This window comes from Salmo salar, chromosome ssa27, assembly GCF_905237065.1.
Source record: "Salmo salar chromosome ssa27, Ssal_v3.1, whole genome shotgun sequence".
NCBI classification, from domain to species: Eukaryota; Metazoa; Chordata; class Actinopteri; order Salmoniformes; family Salmonidae; genus Salmo; species Salmo salar.
Window position 1 is genome coordinate 25169047 of NC_059468.1, and position 18454 is coordinate 25187500.

Here is an 18454-nt window from a genome sequence, read left to right on the forward strand (position 1 = left end):
CTCTCTCTCTCTCTCTCTCTCTCTCTCTCTCTCTCTCTCTCTCTCTCTCTCTCTCTCTCTCTCTCTCTCTCTCTCTCTCTCTCTCTCTCTCTCTCTCTCTATATATATATATATATTGAATGAATGTTATACCTCTGGGAAAGGCCTTGGTCTGAGATGAGGGTTTAGACAAGACCTTTCCTCTGGGTTTAGAAAGTGCTGAAACAGTATCAAGTCTACGCCGTTAGTCGGCTACTTTAAATGTGCATCTTTATTGGTTGGTTTTACAAAAGTGGTCCCCACTAATATATTAGGTTATAATAACTCTGTCATCTGTCTTTTCTCTCTGGACCTTATGAGGGTTAGGGCTAGTGATCTCAAAGTCCATAGGAGAGAACACCACACACACGCACACACGCACGCACACACACACACGCACACACACACACACACACACACACACACACACACACACACACACACACACACACACACACACACACACACACACACACACACACACACACACACACACACACACACACACACACACGCACACACACACACACACACACACACACGCACGCACGCACGCACGCACACACACACACACACACACACACACACACACACGCACGCACACACACACACACGCACACACACACACACACACACACACACACACACACACACACGCACACAGAAAATAAACAACATCATTATGAAAGGCTGGTGGGGACAACCTAGCTCAAGTTTAAACAAAAAAGTGTACACACATATTTCCACATACCTGTATGCAACTAGCCTTAGGCAAACATGTCTCTCCACACTCTCACACAGCCATTGACATGATGCCGACGAACAACACACAGTAGAAACTGGACAGAGGCAGGAGTACTAACACAGAGCACACAAGTCTTTCTAAGGGAACAGGAATGTCCTCTTACTTCACCAGAGGCTGGTAAACATTGTAAATCCACCTGAAAGCCAACAGCCCCAGGGCAGGGAGACTCTCTATGTCAACACTACATACACACCTCTTCCACTGAAATCGTGGTACTACCATGTCACCTGTCCTTCACCTCTCCCTCACAACACCACAAACATCCCAAGAATGGCTCTCCAAGGACAAGCACAGTACACCTCTCCCTAGCCAGGCGCATGTCTCTGTCTTTTTGATATCACTCATTATTTATTTTCCTTCTTCTCTATCTTACATCACTCTCTCTGACTGACAGTTTTCCTGGACTGCAGAATGGAGAATCGTTTCGTGTATCCAGCTTCTTGACAGTCAGACTGTAGATGAACTTCTAGCTGGAGCATTGACTGACAAAGCATTCCATTTACTGAGGTCAAAGACATACTTCTACATACCGTTAGGCGTGCGTATGCTGCCAGCTTGACACACCAACACACAGGCAATATGCTCACTCAATCTCCATTCTTACCCACCCACTCTGCACTAACCCTTCCTGAGTTATAGAAATCCGTCTAGTGTGAGGCAAATGAAATTGAAGACATTTTCGGGTCACAGTAAAGGAGTACGGACAAAAACACATACAGTACATGGCTAACAAACATCAGACAGGGACAATGCTACATTCACTTGGCACAACAATGGGAGAGAAAACGTATAAACAAAGACAACTACTGCACATACAGTACGATTCCAAGGGCAACAGGAATCACTATCCTGGTAGATAAGAACTGGGACTACCTGAACTAGAAATAAAAAACACTCAATCCAATTTAAACAACAATGTGGAATTGCCACAATCTCTGCTGTCCCCTCCATCTAAATACTACTTTATTTTAACCTCACACACTTTAGTACAACTTGAATACAACCTTATAACAAGCCACTATATTGTATTATACATTAGGCTGAATCTCCTGACTGCATTCCCCTTACTTTGAGTCCTGTCCTCTACCACCTACCTGTCCTGCCCACTGCGCCTCTCACCTCTCCAACTAACCTGACACACTGCTCTGATTGTAAAGCTGACCTAAGCAGACATTGCAGATCGGGTGAATGTGGCTTCCTGTATGTGTGTGTGTGTGTGATTATTTTGTTTACTCCTAAAACAAGAAAAACAAACTGTGGTGAATCTCTGGGTTCACTTAACACTCATCTCAACACGCAAGCATCCCCACTGGAGCATGAACACTGTTACTTAATATGTCTCTAACAGAAAATAAAAAGTGAGTGTGTGTGTGTGGGAACCAGAGTTCAGAAGGAAACTGTGCTAGGGGGAAGAAAAAGGCAGTTGCACATGTAAGGCCAGGCCATTGATAGAAGGTAGCTAGCGGTTGCTGAGGGTAAACTAACTAACTGGTTGCTGAGGTTCTAGAGAGGGTATGACAGAGGCTGGCTGGCCATGGATACCTGAACTAGGAGTCAGAGGTTAGAGGTCACTAGTGGGTGTAGCATCATGGGTACTGTAGTCCTTACTGGACAGTCTGTCACTGCATATGTGAACATCTCCCTGAATTTTTTGAATGGCAGGCCGTGCAACTGCAACAACTTAATAGGAATTGAAAGTTGCTGAAATGACTAGGCTGGTATGTTAACGGCTGATTGAATTCTTTGAAGGGTGTATGTGAGCCTGTATGTGTATTTGTGTGTGTGTGTGTGTGTGTGTGTGTGTGTGTGTGTGTGTGTGTGTGTGTGTGTGTGTGTGTGTGTGTGTGTGTGTGTGGAAGCAGCTCTTTATTTTGGTTCTAACATTGAGGGAGAAGGTTTTTATTGCAGAGAGCTTCTAGAAGGAACGATTGACATGTTATAGCCAGCCAGAGAGAGAGATGAGAGGAAAGGCTTTTAACTAGTGTGCTCTCTAGAGACATAGCTTCACCCCCCATCTGTGGCTGGCCATAAAAGGGAGGTATGAGAGGAGGAGCACTCTAATGGTTATAATGTATGCTTGTTGTCTGACTATTAGTATTGGAAAGCAGCCTACACACAACTGCCATGATGCTATGCATTTGCACTAGAAAACATTACCTGAAAGGGTTTGATTGTTGAGTGGTGTGTGTGTCATTGTTTTGCTGTATTTTCCCATAATGAGAGTTTAGGAGGGGTAAGTCAGTCAGAACAATACTTAACTCAACCAGGGTCTCATTTTGGTTCAATGTGTATGAATGCAAAACCATTTACAGATGCCGTATCTTAATTTGAGCCAGTTTCACAGAGCAGGAAAATAATCCTGCAGCAACATCCTGCAGCAAATGATAATTTTTTATGTAGAGTATAATTAATAGATTGTTTTATAGGGGTTGATACATTTTTCATTAGGGCAAATTTGAAAGTGGAAATTACAAACGTAAGAAGCATTTTTAAACCTTGAATACACTACAAGTTTGAATTTGTTGCTGTGCAGGGATACTCCTGCAACAACAGGATGATCAAATTAAGATACGGCATCTGTATCTAATGGTTAAAATACCTGCTATTTTACCCAGTTTGGTGAAGCTCTAGAAGGAACAGTCATTAATATACCCATCCTACCCTTACAAAAACACACACACACACACACACACACACACACACACACACACACACACACACACACACACACACACACACACACACACACACACACACACACACACACACACACACACACACACACACACACACATACATGCACATATTCATAAACTACCTTTAGAAGACATAATAAAACAATGTTATAAAAGAACAAATGAAGATGCACTGCTGTGGTGTTGATCTGAGAAACCCTGTTTTATTATAAAAAATAAAGCATTTTCAAACCTATACGGGGTGCATACTCACTCACCATCACCCATCTGTCTTTATCCATCCATCCATCCAAGTCACACATCCATCCGTCCATCACTTCGCCGATCACTCGCATCCATCCTCCTATTTCACCACAGTCCACGTAGGAGTTGTTCTTAACCACAGATCTAGGATCAGATTAGCCTACACCAGAGGAGGCTGGTGGGAGGAGATATAGGAGGACGGGCTCATTGGAATGGATGGAATGAAATATATGGAACAGTATCAAACATATGGAAACCACATTTGACTCCGTTCCAATATTCCAGCAATACAATGAACCCGACCTCCTATGGCTCATCCCACCAGCCTCCTCTGGCCTGCACCCACTCCTAACACTAACCATTAGCCGGATGAACTAAACATTTGAACCTAGAGCAGTAGTTAGAAGCAACTTCTACATACTTCTAGTTCTCTGCCACATCTTCTACCACCTAAACACACCTGAAAATCACGGCCAATCAGAGAGCTCAACAGGTGTACCTGCTGGTGGCCCCGCCCCCGGCTCCACAATGTCTCTCAACCAAACACGCAACAAGTGGGCGGGACTTGGACATGCCACAGGTGTGGTCCAATGAGGAGCAGAGCAGAGAACATTGGAGACAATCATCATGGATCACACTTGTTAAATAACTGCTACAATTCAGTAAAATGGGGTTTCAGTTCTGTGTGTGTGCAACCTAGCTGAAAACAATGTTGTGTCTGAAATGGCATCCTATTCCCTATATAGTGCACTACTTTTGGCCAGCGCACTGTATAGAGAAAAGTATATTTTGAACACAGTCAAAAAGTACTGTCACCCAACTGACTACCTCTCCAGATGTGCAAATTGCAAGATTCTCTTAAGTAGAACTCCAAAAACAGAAACACTGGACATTTTACATTGGATATATCATATTAAGTTATATGATATTTCTATACACATATGCAAACACACGTACACACACACACACCAACAAACACACACCGCACAGAGCACTGAGACTAACTATCATCTTCGTCTGCTACTCAAATATCTTGGCTTCTCTATATCATCAAGGGGAAATATCTATGCCACAAAAGTATTTGTATACATACTAAACGTATATCACCAAGTATGAAATACATACAATCCTCTCCTTTAGGAGAGTGCCTGTCTGTGTGGGTACTGTATTCCGTGTGTGTGTCCGTGTGAGTGTGTGTCCGTGTGAGTGTGTGTGCACTAACACATACCTGCATTCATGCACACTTGCATACATACATTATGTATATGACGCCCTTCAGAAATTCTGTGGCCAGAGCGTCTATAACTGTCTCTCAATCTCGTCCACAACATACCTGGACATTCCCACAACTATTCCCATTCTTTACCCATTCTTCTTTTGGATTTCATTGACTTTTGATATCCTTGACAAGGCAATTATGTGTCGAAAAGTACATTTTTTGACCACACGCATATTTTGAAAAGCATGTTTTGATTTGAGTAAAGTGCCTCAACAAAAAGCATCCTTCTATATTCCTCTTCCCTCTTTCCCTCCCTCTCCTAACTGGCACTCACTCCATCACACATCACATTCATCCCTTTCAAAGGTAATGTGACCCCAAGACACCAAGTCATCATCATGACCCCCTTCATCGTTCAAAAGTGCTGCTGCCACAGAGTTCTACTTCTTCCTTAAGTCAAAATAACAAAAACATACAGTACTGTGTTAATGAAGAGATCAAGAATAATAATAATAATAATAATAGTTGTGTTATCAGTTGGTGAGTGTGACAGGTGTGCAAATGAAAGTGCTTCAACACAACATCCTGTCCCTCTCCTCTCTAAAGACTCAACACTGACTTTCTGACAGAGTCCCAAATGGTAACCTATTCCCTACCTAGTGCACTACTTTTGACCCGGGCCCATAGAGATAGGGCCTTGGTCAAAAGCAGTGCACTATATTGAAATAGGGTGCCATTTGGAACAAAACCTCTTTCTTTCAGCCTCTCTCTCCATAAGAATACAAATAAAAAGGTTGCACCAAGTAAAAGGATGGAGTATAATCATCTTCCTATTTTCATAGTTCATTTCAACCCAGTGTGATTGCAAATGTATGCATTGTTAGGGTATAAAGGAATAACATAGACATTTAACTTAACCACCTTGGTTCAAACTATACGAACATACATGTGACCCTGATCTCAAAGTTCTAGACAATCATCAAATATATCATTATCAACTCACTGGACAAGATAGGATGAAAGGTCAAAATTGACAAGCAAAACTAAATTAAAAAGTTAAAATAAAAATGTTTCAAAAACAAAAAGAATAACATAAAGACATCAGTGTCAGCAAAACATAACAAAGGAAGGAAGAGTTCCCTCTTTCTAGAGGCACACTGGCGCTGCTCGATGACCTCACCTGGCTGGACTGGCCTGCTGGATGACATCACCTAGCTAAGTGGTCTAGATGGATGAGTGTCGAGGCTTCCGGTGACCCCTTGTTTAGGATTAGATGTGTAGTCAGGAGGGTTTAAAATGGTTACAGACGCTTTTTGAACTGTCTTATCTAAAGACGTCTTGAGTCACTTGGGATAAATGACATCATATCAACTCAGTCTGCCACCATGGCCACTGGGTGGCGTCGAGAGTGATTAAGTCCAGACTTCCTGAACACTCTCGTCAGTAGTGCCTGTATCAGGAAGTGACATCACAAAGGAAGTGACATCACTCACGGGTCTACATTACACCCGTTTAGTCATGCCCCTAGCCGCTATTGGAAAGCTAACTACATGTTTTATTCATTTTATTTATTTGTCCACCTGCAGCCATCACATGACCAGAGAGGTATCACGCAGTGCTCTTGTGTGCCACAAAACCACCAATAAAACATCTACAAAACTTCACAAAACCTCTCGTCCAGAGATTTGTGGAAAAAACCCCAAAACAATTGCCGGTTGCTTGTTTACGTAATACCGAACGCATCTATTACAATGTTATTACCAACTTAATGTAAGGTGATAACATGTAAGTACTGGGTAAAATGTTGCCTACAGTACAGAAATCTGGGTAGAAAATAAAAACAAGAAAAAAATCTAAAACGAACATTTTATGTGGGCTTTCTTCCTTTCTTTTTGTTTTTTGAATCTCCATCCAATCCCATATTTCAATTAACAGTCTTGTTTTAATCTCCATCCAATCCCATATTTCAATTAACAGTCTTGTTTTAATCTCCTGACTTCACTACTTGCCTATATTTGACCTGCCTTCGATGCTGATCTTTACCTCCTGAGTGATAAAGGAAGGTTTGGGCAGAGTCAACGGGGGCTCCTTCTCGCTCCTCTCCACCTTACGGCCCTCGGGGGCCGACCATCTCCTCTTGCGGCTCACCGGCTTGGCGGCACCACCACTGGATTCTGAATCTCCAGGCTGGCCTCCTTTCGAGTTGGCCTCTCCCCCGGCGCCGAACCTCAGTTCCCCATTCTCTGAGGCGATCTGAACACCTCCACCTGCTCCAACCACTACTCTCCCACATCCACTCCTGGAGCCTCTCTGGCCCACCCCGTTCTCCTGCTCCCCGTGCCTGGCTGACCTGGAGGATTTGAGGGGGCCGTGGATAGAGCCCATATTGCAGCTGGTAGTGATCTCAATAGCCTGGTTCTGGGTCTGCTGCGTCTTCTTCAGGGAGCCGTTCCTCAAGTTCTTCAGGGTGAGGGAGATGCAGACGTCCCCCACTGAGAGCTTGGTGCAGGGTAGTTCTAACAGCAGAGTCGTCCGGTCCGGGCAGCACGATGACCAGCCTTGGCCGAATACGAAGAAGGGATATTCCACCAGCACCTCCACACTCACCTGGAGGAGAGACGGGACGAGAGAATGAGAGATTGAGAGAGAGAACAGACAGGAGAAAAACAAGTTAAACATCAGACATCATATACATGAACTCAGAGAAGAAACTACCTCAAAAGAAAAAATCTGAAAAGCACAGAAGACGAGAAGAGAGAAAAGAGATAAGAATGAAAGTCTTTGATACAGTAATGCTCTGAGGCTGACCATGTTTCAGAGACAGAGAATGGGGTGAGATAGAAAGAAGCTGGTTTGAGGGGTTGGCTGAACCGGAGAACAAGGAGACATGGAGATATGGATGGAGATAGGTGTCCTATGTAATAGACAGTAGAGAGAGGAGATGGTTTTAGAAGTGTTCTGAGAAGTTTTCCCACCAGAGGCTATGAGGCATGTAGGCTCCTCATAGGTGACAAACAAGAGGGAAACTGACACCATAATAGTCTATGGAGTAAATGTGATGTAAATACTATGATTGCCAAGTGTTCTTGATGTAACATTTCATGTCATTCTAAGCATGGACATTAAGGACCCTGTCTGTCCCTTACCTGTGATTATCAATGTTATCAATGTTACTATTGTTGAGCATGCTTAGTGTTTGTTTGGACAATTTTATGCCTTCATAAGTACGGGTTGTCCTACCTGAGCGCGGTGCTCGCCCACAGAGAACTGTACGATGGCGAAGTTGGACGTGTGGCTGCCGTCGATGCGTTCCACAGTGGACGAGTCTATCTTCAGCTCGCTGCTGATCTCAGCGCTCTGGATGAAGTCCTCCGTCTTCAGGTCCTCCACGCGCTTCAGCTCCCCGTCCGCCAGCTGGATGATAGAGCCCTTGATGAAGTAGGGAGGCAGCGACGGGGCCGAGGAGGGGGCTGAGGAGGGGGCCGTGGGAGCTGGGACCACGGGGAGGTGTAGCTGGGCCTGGACCACAGTGCCTCCAACCCCGGCAGTGTGGGAGAGAGGGGGATAGGGCGCCGGGACCTCGAATAGATGCTCATCTTTAGGGTTGGGGTTAGGGTTGGTAGTGTTGGTGATGTAAGTGTGGGGTAGCGTGGTGGGGAAGGACTGTGGTTGGGTTGTAGTGGCTATGTGGGCAGCATGGCCAGCCTCCAGGCTGGTGACCCCGGCCCCACTGACGGGGATGATGATAGGTTGAGACCCTGGGGCCCCTGGGATGAGCAGGTGCTGGGGCAGACTGGTGTGGTACCGCTGCCCTCCTGCACTCCCAGCCAGGTAGCCGATGATGGGCTGCCCGCCGGGGCCAGCCTGGTAGAAGTTGGTGTTGGTGGAGAGTTGGCCCAGGGAGAGGGGCGAAGCATCGCTGGCGCTGTGTGTGGTCTGGATGACTGTGTGGGTGTGAGGGGACAGGGAGCTGACAGCCTTCAGACTCTCCACACTGAGCGGAGGGGGGAAGGTGAACGTGGAGGAGGTGGAGGAGGAGGAGGGGGTGCAGGACACAGGTTTACCCAGGAGGAGGCTGCATTTCTCTGTGTGCGAGACGGAGGATGGCGGTAGTTTGTCAGGGCTGTGGTGGTCTGGTCCTCCGCGGCTGTTGGGCACTAGCATTAGAGAGGTCCGTAGCCCTGATGCATCATGGGAGGTGTAGGCCTCATAGTGATGCTGCGCGCTCTGCTGCTGGTGGAGTTGGTGGTACTGAGAGGAAGAGGAGGAAGAAGAGGAGGGGGTTCCTTTGCTTTCCTTTCTCTCATAGCGCCCCCTCTGATCGCCGTTGTGCAACTCCCTGGGCCGGCCCTCCTCTCTCTTAGTCAGGGGCCCCTCAGGGCCGGGGCCTGTGTACTGGACCAGCACCTGGGAGCCCCCGCTGAGGGCCAGTGTGTGGTGGGGGTGGGAGTGCAGGTGGAGTGGCAGGTGGTGGGTTCCACCGTGGGGCGAGGGAGCACTCTGGGGGGCCACGCTCAGAGAGGAACCAGAGATCTGGGACTGGGAGGTGATGGTGGTGTTGGGGTAGGGGTCAGGGTGGGAACGTTGGGATGTGGAGGTGGGTGGAGGGGGAGAGAGGAGCTGGGAGGAGATGTAGCCAGCATAGGGGCCTGTGTAAGGGGAACTGATGAACTGGAGGTTGGGGGGCAGCTGGGTGTACTGGATCGTCCCCCCTGGTTGGGACAAAGCAGAGGTGTACATGGCAGGGAGGGATGTGGTCACCACTCTGGACTGATGTGATGAAGAGGAGGAGGAGGAGATGGAACAGATCGAGGAAGGGACCAGGAAGTCTGTGTGTGTGGTGATGGTGGAGCATAGCGGTTTGTACTGTGGCCCGTCAGACTCACTGGGAGTGCCGATACGCTGCCCACCTCTACTGCCATCGAGGCCACCTCTGCCACTGTCTCTATCGTGCCCACTGTTGTGCCCGCTGGCTACACTGGCCAGCCATGCCAGGTTCTCTCCACGCTGGCTCTCACTGGCAGGCGCCATCACCAGGGGCCTCTCGTCCACAGTGCTGGCTGGGAAATCTCTCTTCTTGGGGGGCAGACACTCGTTGCTGCGCTCCTGGTTGGACTTCATACTGTTATCTTTTCTCTCTCAACTTCCTGTTACATACACTAGCCTTGGCTCGTCTCTCTCACACTATCACTTTAGAACTCTCTTTCTGTTCCTATCTCGGTCTCTCCCTCGTTCACTCTCTATTTCACTCCTGTCTTTGGCTGTCTCCCTCACTCTCTCTCTGTCTCTTGGCTTTTCCTCGTTGACAGAATAGGCCCTCCTGCTGGTTGTGTGGGTGGCTGGGGTCAGCGGACTGGGAGGTTGGAGGGGGTAAGTTACAGGGGGTAGGGAGTAGGGTGGAGGGAGTAGAGAGGGACAGAGGGGGTCTGTCCTGTCCTGTAGCTCAGCGTCTGTCGGACGCCTGGCTCTGGCTCAGCGAGAAGCAGAGAGGGGCACACCTGCTGTTGCCGTGGGAGCAGCGAGAGTCACACCTGCCGTTTCCGTGGAAAGAGGAAGAGAGCCGTCCGTCAACTTCATGCGGAATCATTTCCCTCTGAGAGCTAGCCTCCTGGATGGCAGCAGGAACCTGGGGAACAAGAAGAACACACATTAGGCTCTCCAACACACACACACACACACACATTAGAAACTGAACACACACACGCACATACAAATCAAAGCAAATTGTATTTGTCACATGCGCCGAATACAACAGGTATAGATAGACCTTACTTACAAGCCCTTAACCAACAATGCAGTTCAAGAAATAGAGTTAAGAAAATATTTACTAAATAAACTGAAGTAAAAAAATGTATAAAAAGTAACACAATAAATTAACAATAACGAGGCTATATACAGGGGGTACTGGTAACGAGTCAATGTGCGGGGGTACAGGTTAGTCGAGGTAATTTATACATGTAGGTAGCGGTAAAGTGACTATGCATAGATAATAAACAGCGAGAAGCAGCAGTTTAGAAACAAAAGGGGTGAGGGGGTGTCAATGTAAATAGTCTGGGTGGCCATTTGATTAATTGTTCAGCAGTGTTATGGCTTGGGGGTAGAAGCTGCCAAGGAGCCTTTTGGACCTAGACTTAGCGCTGTGGTGGTCTGGTCCTCCGCGGTTGTTGGGCACTAGCATTAAAGAGGTCCGTAGCACTGATGCATCATGGGAGGTGTAGGCCTCATAGTGATTCTGCACGCTCTGTTGCTGGTGGAGTTAGTGGTACTGAGAGGAAGAGTACTGATATGACAGTTTTTAATGTACCATTGGTAGGATAGTCTTGAATGGAGCTCATCCAGTTTATTCTCCAGTGATTGCATGTTGGCCAATAGAACGGATGGTAGAGGCGGGTTACCCACTCGCTGACAAATTCTCCCAAGGCACCCCGATCTCCTCTCCCTGTCTGTCTTTTCTTCACACGAATGACAGGGATTTGGACCTGGTCTCAGAGTAACAGTAAATCCTTTGCGTTGGACTCATTAAATAAATGTTTTTCGTCCAGTTCGAGGTGAGTAATTGCTGTTCTGATATCAAGAAGCTCTTCTCGGGCATAAGAGACAGCAGCAGAAACATTATGTCAAAATAAGTCACAAACGGTGCAAAAAAACACACAAAATTGCAAAGTTGGTTAGGAGCCCAAAAACAGCAGCCATTATTCTCTCATCCCCTCCGGCACCATACACAAACACAATAGAATGGCCCTCCACAATGGAAGAGAATACAAACTACACTGGTAGAGAATACTAACACTGGAAGAGAATACTAACAACACTGGATGAGAATATTGACAACACTGGAAGAGAATACTGAGCACACTGGAAGAGAATATTAACGACACTGGAAGAGAATACAAACCACAATGGAAAAAGAACACTAACCACACTGGAAGAGAATACTAACCACACTGGAAGAGAATATTAACGACACCGGAAGAGAATACAAACCACAATGGAAAAAGAACACTAACCACACTGGAAGAGAATACTAACCACACTGGAAGAGAATACTACAAACACTGGAAGAGAATACTAACAACACTGGATGAGAGTATTAACACCACTGGAAGAGAAAACTAACAACAATGGAAGAGAATACAAACCACACTGGAAGGGAATACTAACGATAATGGAAGAAAATACTAACCACACTGCAAGAGAACACTAACCCCACTGGAAAAGAATACTAACCACACTGGAAGAGAATTCTAATCACACTGGAAAAGAATACTAACCACACTGGAAGAGAATACTAACCACACTGGAAGAGAATACTAACCACACCGGAAGAGAACACTGACCACACTGGAACGGAACACTGACCACACTGAAAGATAATACTGACCACACTCGAAGAGAATATTAACAAAATTGGAAGAGAACACTAACAACACTGGAAGTGAACACTAACCACACTGGAAGAGAATACTGAACACACCGGAAAGGAATACTAACAACACTGGAAGATAATAACGACCACACTGGAAGAGAATATTAACCACACTGGAAGAGAATACTGAGCACACTGGAAGAGAATACTAACCACACTGGAAGACAATACTGATCACACTGAAAGAGAATATTAACAACACTGGAAGAGAATACTAACCCCAATCACCACACTGGAAGAGAATACTAACAACACTGGAAGAGAATACTACCACAGTGGAAAAAGAAAACTAATCACACTGGAATAGAATACTAACCACACTGGAAGAGAAAACTAACCACACTGGAAGATGATACTGACCACATTGGAAGAGAAAACTAACCACACTGGAAGAAAAAACTAACCACACCGGAAGAGAATATTAACAACACTGGAAGAGAATATTAACCACACTCTAAGAGAATACTAACCACACTCTAAGAGAATACTGAACACACCGGAAAGGAATACTAACCACACTGGAATATAATACTGACCATACTGGAAGAGAATATTAACCACACTGGAAGAGAATACTAACCCAAATAACCTCACTGGAAGAGAATACTGACCACACCGGATAAGAATACTAACCACACTGGAAGAGAATACTAACAACAATGGAAGATGATACTAACGACACTGGAAGAGAATACTAACCACACCGGAAGACAATACTAACCACACTGGAAGAGAATACTAACCACAATGGAAGAGAATACTTACCACACCAGAAGAAAAAACAAACCACACTGGAAAAGAATACTAACCACACCGGAAGACAATACTAACCACACTGGAAGAGAATACTAACCACACCGGAAGACAATACTAACCACACTGGAAGTGGTGTGGGGGCTGTGTTTTGGCAAAGTGGGTGGGGTTATATCCTGCCTGTTTGGCCCTGTCTGGGGGTTTCATCGGATGGGGCCACAGTGTCTCCTGACCCCTCCTGTCTCAGCCTCCAGTATTTATGCTGCAGTAGTTTATGTGCCGGGGAGCTAGGGTCAGTCTGTTACATCTGGAGTATTTCTCTTGTCTTATCCGGTGTCCTGTGTGAATTTAAATATGCTCTCTCTAATTCTCTCTTTCTCTCTTTCTTTCTTTCTTTCTCTCTCTCAGAGGACCTGAGCCCTAGGACCATGCCTCAGGACTACCTGGCATGATGACTCCTTGCTGTCCCCAGTGTACCTGGCCGTGCTGCTGCTCCAGTTTCAACTGTTCTGCCTGCGGTTATGGAACCCTGACCTGTTCACCGGACATGCAACCTGTCCCAGACCTGCTGTCCCAGACCTGCTGGAACCCTGACCTGTTCACCGGACGTGCTACCTGTTCCAGACCTGCTGTTTTCAACTCTCTAGAGACAGCAGGAGCGGTAGAGATACTCTCAAAGATCGGCTATGAAAAAGCCAACGACACTTACTCTTGAGTTGCTGACTTGTTGCACCCTCGACAACTACTATGATTATTATTATTTGACCATGCTGGTCATTTATGAACATTTGAACATCTTGGCCATGTGCTGTTATAATCTCCACCCGGCACAGCCAGAAGAGGACTGGCCACCCCTCATAGGCTGGTTCCTCTCTAGGTTTCTTCCTAGGTTTTGGCCTTTCTAGGGAGTTTTTCCTAGCCACCGTGCTTCTACACCTGCATTGCTTGCTGTTTGGGGTTTTAGGCTGGGTTTCTGTACAGCACTTTGAGATATCAGCTGATGTAAGAAGGGCTATATAAATACATTTGATTTGATTTGATTTGACTGGAAGTGAATACTAACCACAATGGAAGAGAATACTAACCACACTGGAAGAGAATACTAACCCCAATAACCACACTGGAAGAGAATACTGACCAAACTGGAAGAGAATACTGACCAAACTGGAAGAGAATACTAACCACACTGGAAGAGAATAATAACCACAATAGAAGAGAATACTAACCCAAATAACCACACTGGAAGTGAATACCGACCATACTGGAAGAGAATACTAACCACACAGGAAGAGAATACTGTACACACCGGAAGAGAATACTAACCACACTGGAAGAGAATACTAACCACACTGGAAGAGAAAACTGAATACACCGGAAAGGAATACTGACCACACTGGAAGAGAATATTAACAACACAGGAAGAGAATATTAACCACACTGGAAGAGAATACTGACAACACTGGAAAAGAAAACTAACCACACTGTCACGACTTCCGCCGAAGTCGGTCCCTCTCCTTGTTCGGGCGGCATTCGGCGTCGCCGGTCTTCTAGCCATCGATGATTCACCTTTCATTTTCCATTGGTTTTGTCTTTGTTTTCTACACACCTAGTTTTCACCCGTGCGTAGTATTTACCGTTTGTATTTGGTCACGTGTATTTGTTACCTTGTGCCTTGATTTATGAGTAAAGTACATTGCTCACTCATTTTTGCTCTCCTGCGCCTGACTTCATGCTCCAGCTACACTCACCTTCTGGAGAATACAAACCACACTGGAAAAGAAAAAGAAACCACACTGGAAGAAAAAGCTAACCACAGTGGAAGAGGATACTAACCACACTGGAAGACAATACTAACCATACTGGAAGAGAATAATAACCACAATGGAAGAGAATACAAACCAAACTGGAAAATAATATTAACCCCAAAAAACCACAACGGAAGAGTATACTGACCACACTGGAAGAGGATACTAACCACAATGGAAGAGAAAACTAACCCCAATAACCACACTGGAAGAGAATACTAACCACACTGGAAGAGGATACTAACCACAATGGAAGAGAAAACTAACCCCAATAACCACACTGGAAGAGAAAACTAACCACACTGGAAGAGGATACTAACCACAATGGAAGAGAATACTAACCCAAATAACCACACTGGAAGTGTACACTGACCACACTGGAAGAGAATACTGTACACACCGGAAGAGAATACTAACCACACTGGAAGACATTACTAACCACACTGGAAGAGAAAACTGTACACACTGGAAGAGAAAACTGAATACACCGGAAAGGAATACTGACCACACTGGAAGAGAATATTAACAACACAGGAAGAGAATATTAACCACACTGGAAGAGAATACTGACCATACTGGAAGATAATATTAACAACAAAGGAAGAGAATATTAACCACACTAGAAGAGAATACTAACCACAATGGAAGACAAAACTTACCCAAATAACCACACTGGAAGTGAATACTGACCATACTGGAAGAGAATACTAACCACACTGAAAGAGAAAACTGAATACACATGAAAGGAATACTGACCACACTGGAAGAGAATATTAACAACACAGGAAGAGAATATTAACCACACTGGAAGAGAATACTGACCATACTGGAAGATAATATTAACAACAAAGGAAGAGAATATTAACCACACTGGAAGAGAATACTAAATACACTGGTATAGAATTCTAAAAACACTAGAAAAGAATACTAACCACACCGTAAGAGAAAACTAAACACAATGGAAAAGAAAACAAATGACACTGGAAGAGAATAGTAACCACACCGGAAGAGAATACTAACCACACTGGAAGAGAATACTAACCACACTGGAAGAGAATACTAACCACACTGGAAGAAAATACTAACCACAATGGAAAAGAAAACTAACAGCACTGGAAGAGAATAGTAACCACACTGGAAGAGAATACTAACCACACTGGAAGAGAATACTAACCACACTGGAAGAGAATACTAACCACACTGGAAGAGAAAACTTACCCCAATAACCACACTGGAAGAGAATACTAACGACACTGGAAGAGAATACTAAAAACACTAGAAAAAGAATACTAATCACACAGGAAGAGAATACGACCCACACTGGAAGAGAATACTAACCACACTGGAAGAGAATACTAACCACACTGGAAGAGAATACTAATCACACAGGAAGAGAATACGACCCACACTGGAAGAGAATACGAACCACACTGGAAGAGAATACTAACCCCGTTGGAAAAGAATACTAAACACACTGGAATAGAATACTGACCACACTGGAAGAGAAAACTAACCATACTGGAAGAGAATACTGACCCCAATAACCACACTGGAAGAGAACACTGACAAAACTGGAAGAGAATACTAACAACACTGTAAGAGAATAGTAACAACACTGGAAGACAATACAAACCACATTGGAAGAGAATACTAACAACACTGGAAGACAATACTAACCACACAGGAAAATAATAGTAACCACAATGGAAGAGAATACTGACCCCAATAACTACACTGGAAGAGAATACTGACCAAACTGGAAGAGAATACTAACCACACTGGAAGAGAATATTAACCAAATTGGAAGAGAATGCTGACCCCAATAACCACACTGGAAGAGAACACTGACCACACTGGAAGAGAATACTAACCACACTGGAAGAGAATATTAACCAAATTGGAAGAGAATGCTGACCCCAATAACCACACTGGAAGAGAACACTGACCACACTGGAAGACAATACTAACCACAATTAAAGAGAATACAGACCACACTGGAAGAGAACACTAACAAAACTGGAAGAGAAAATGAAGCACACTGGAAAAGAATACTAACAACACTGGAAGAGAATACTTACCACAATGGAAGAGAATACTTTCCCCAATAACCACACTGGAAGAGAATACTGACCAAACTGGAAGAGAATACAAACCACACTGGAAGAGAAAAAAGACCACACTGGAAGACGATACTAACCACAATGGAAAAGAATAATAACGCCACTGGAAGAGGATAGCAACCAAACTGGAAGAGAATATTAACAGCACTGGAAGAGAATACTGACCAAACTGGAAGAGAATAGTAACCACACTTGAAGAGAATTCTAACAACACTGGAAGAAAAAACGAACCAGACTGAAAGAGAATACTAACGACACTGTCAGAGATCACTAACCACACTGGAAGAGAATACTAATGACATTGGAAGAAAAAACTAACCACACTGGAAGAGAATCAAACCACAATGGTAGGGAATACTAACCACACTGGAAGAGAAAACTTACCCCAATAACCACACTGGAAGAGAATACGAACCACACTGGAAGAGAATACTAAAAACACTAGAAAAAGAATACGCCCCACACTGGAAGAGAATACAAATATACTGGAATAAAATACTAACCGCAATGGAAGAGAATACTAACCCCGTTGGAAAAGAATACTAAACACACTGGAATAGAATACTGACCACAGTGGAAGAGAAAACTAACCACACTGGAAGAGAATACTGACCCCAATAACCACACTGGAAGAGAACACTGACAAAAATGGAAGAGAATACTAACCACAATTGAAGAGAACACTAACTACACTGGAAGAGAATACCGACCACACTGGAAGAGAATATTAACCAAATTGGAAGAGAATTCTAACAACACTGTAAGAGAATATTAACAACACTGGAAGACAATACAAACCACACTGGAAGAGAACACTAACAACACTGGAAGACAATACTAACCACACTGGAAAAGAATAGTAACCACAATGGATGAGAATACTGACCCCAATAACCACACTGGAAGAGAATACTGACCAAACTGGAAGAGAATGCTAACAACACTGTAAGAGAATATTAATACCACTGGAAGAGAATACAAACCACACTGGAAGAGAACACTAACAAAACTGGAAGAGAAAATGAACCACACTGGAAGAGAATACTAACAGCACTGGAAGAGAATACTAACCACACTGGAAGAGAATAGTAACCACAATTGAAGAGAATACAGACTACAATAACAACACTGGAAGAGAATACTGACCAAACTGGAAGAGAATACTAACCACACTGGATGAGAATACAGACCACACTGGAAGATGATACTAACCACAATGGAAAAGAATAATAACGACACTGGAAGAGAATACTAACCACACTAGAAGAGAATACAGACCACACTGGAAGATGATACTAACCACACTGGAAGAGAATACTAACAGCACTGGAAGAGAATACTAACCCCAATAACCACACTGGAAGAGAAT

The 18454-nt window shown here is 44.6% G+C and overlaps 1 protein-coding gene across 2 annotated transcripts in view; it reads right to left on the minus strand.

The window, feature by feature from the left end:
• Positions 1-3652: 3652 nt before the first annotated feature.
• Positions 3653-18454, minus strand: part of atxn1a (ataxin 1a) — a 164663-nt gene continuing 149861 nt past the window's right edge. For both annotated transcript variants that reach the window (XM_014178254.2, XM_014178255.2), the window contains 2 exons: positions 8222-10607; positions 3653-7588 (listed from right to left, as the gene is read on the minus strand). In XM_014178254.2, the coding sequence (XP_014033729.1) occupies positions 6983-7588; positions 8222-10102 (2487 nt within the window). In that variant the 5' untranslated portion in view covers positions 10103-10607 and the 3' untranslated portion in view covers positions 3653-6982. The remainder of the gene's footprint in view (positions 7589-8221; positions 10608-18454) is intronic.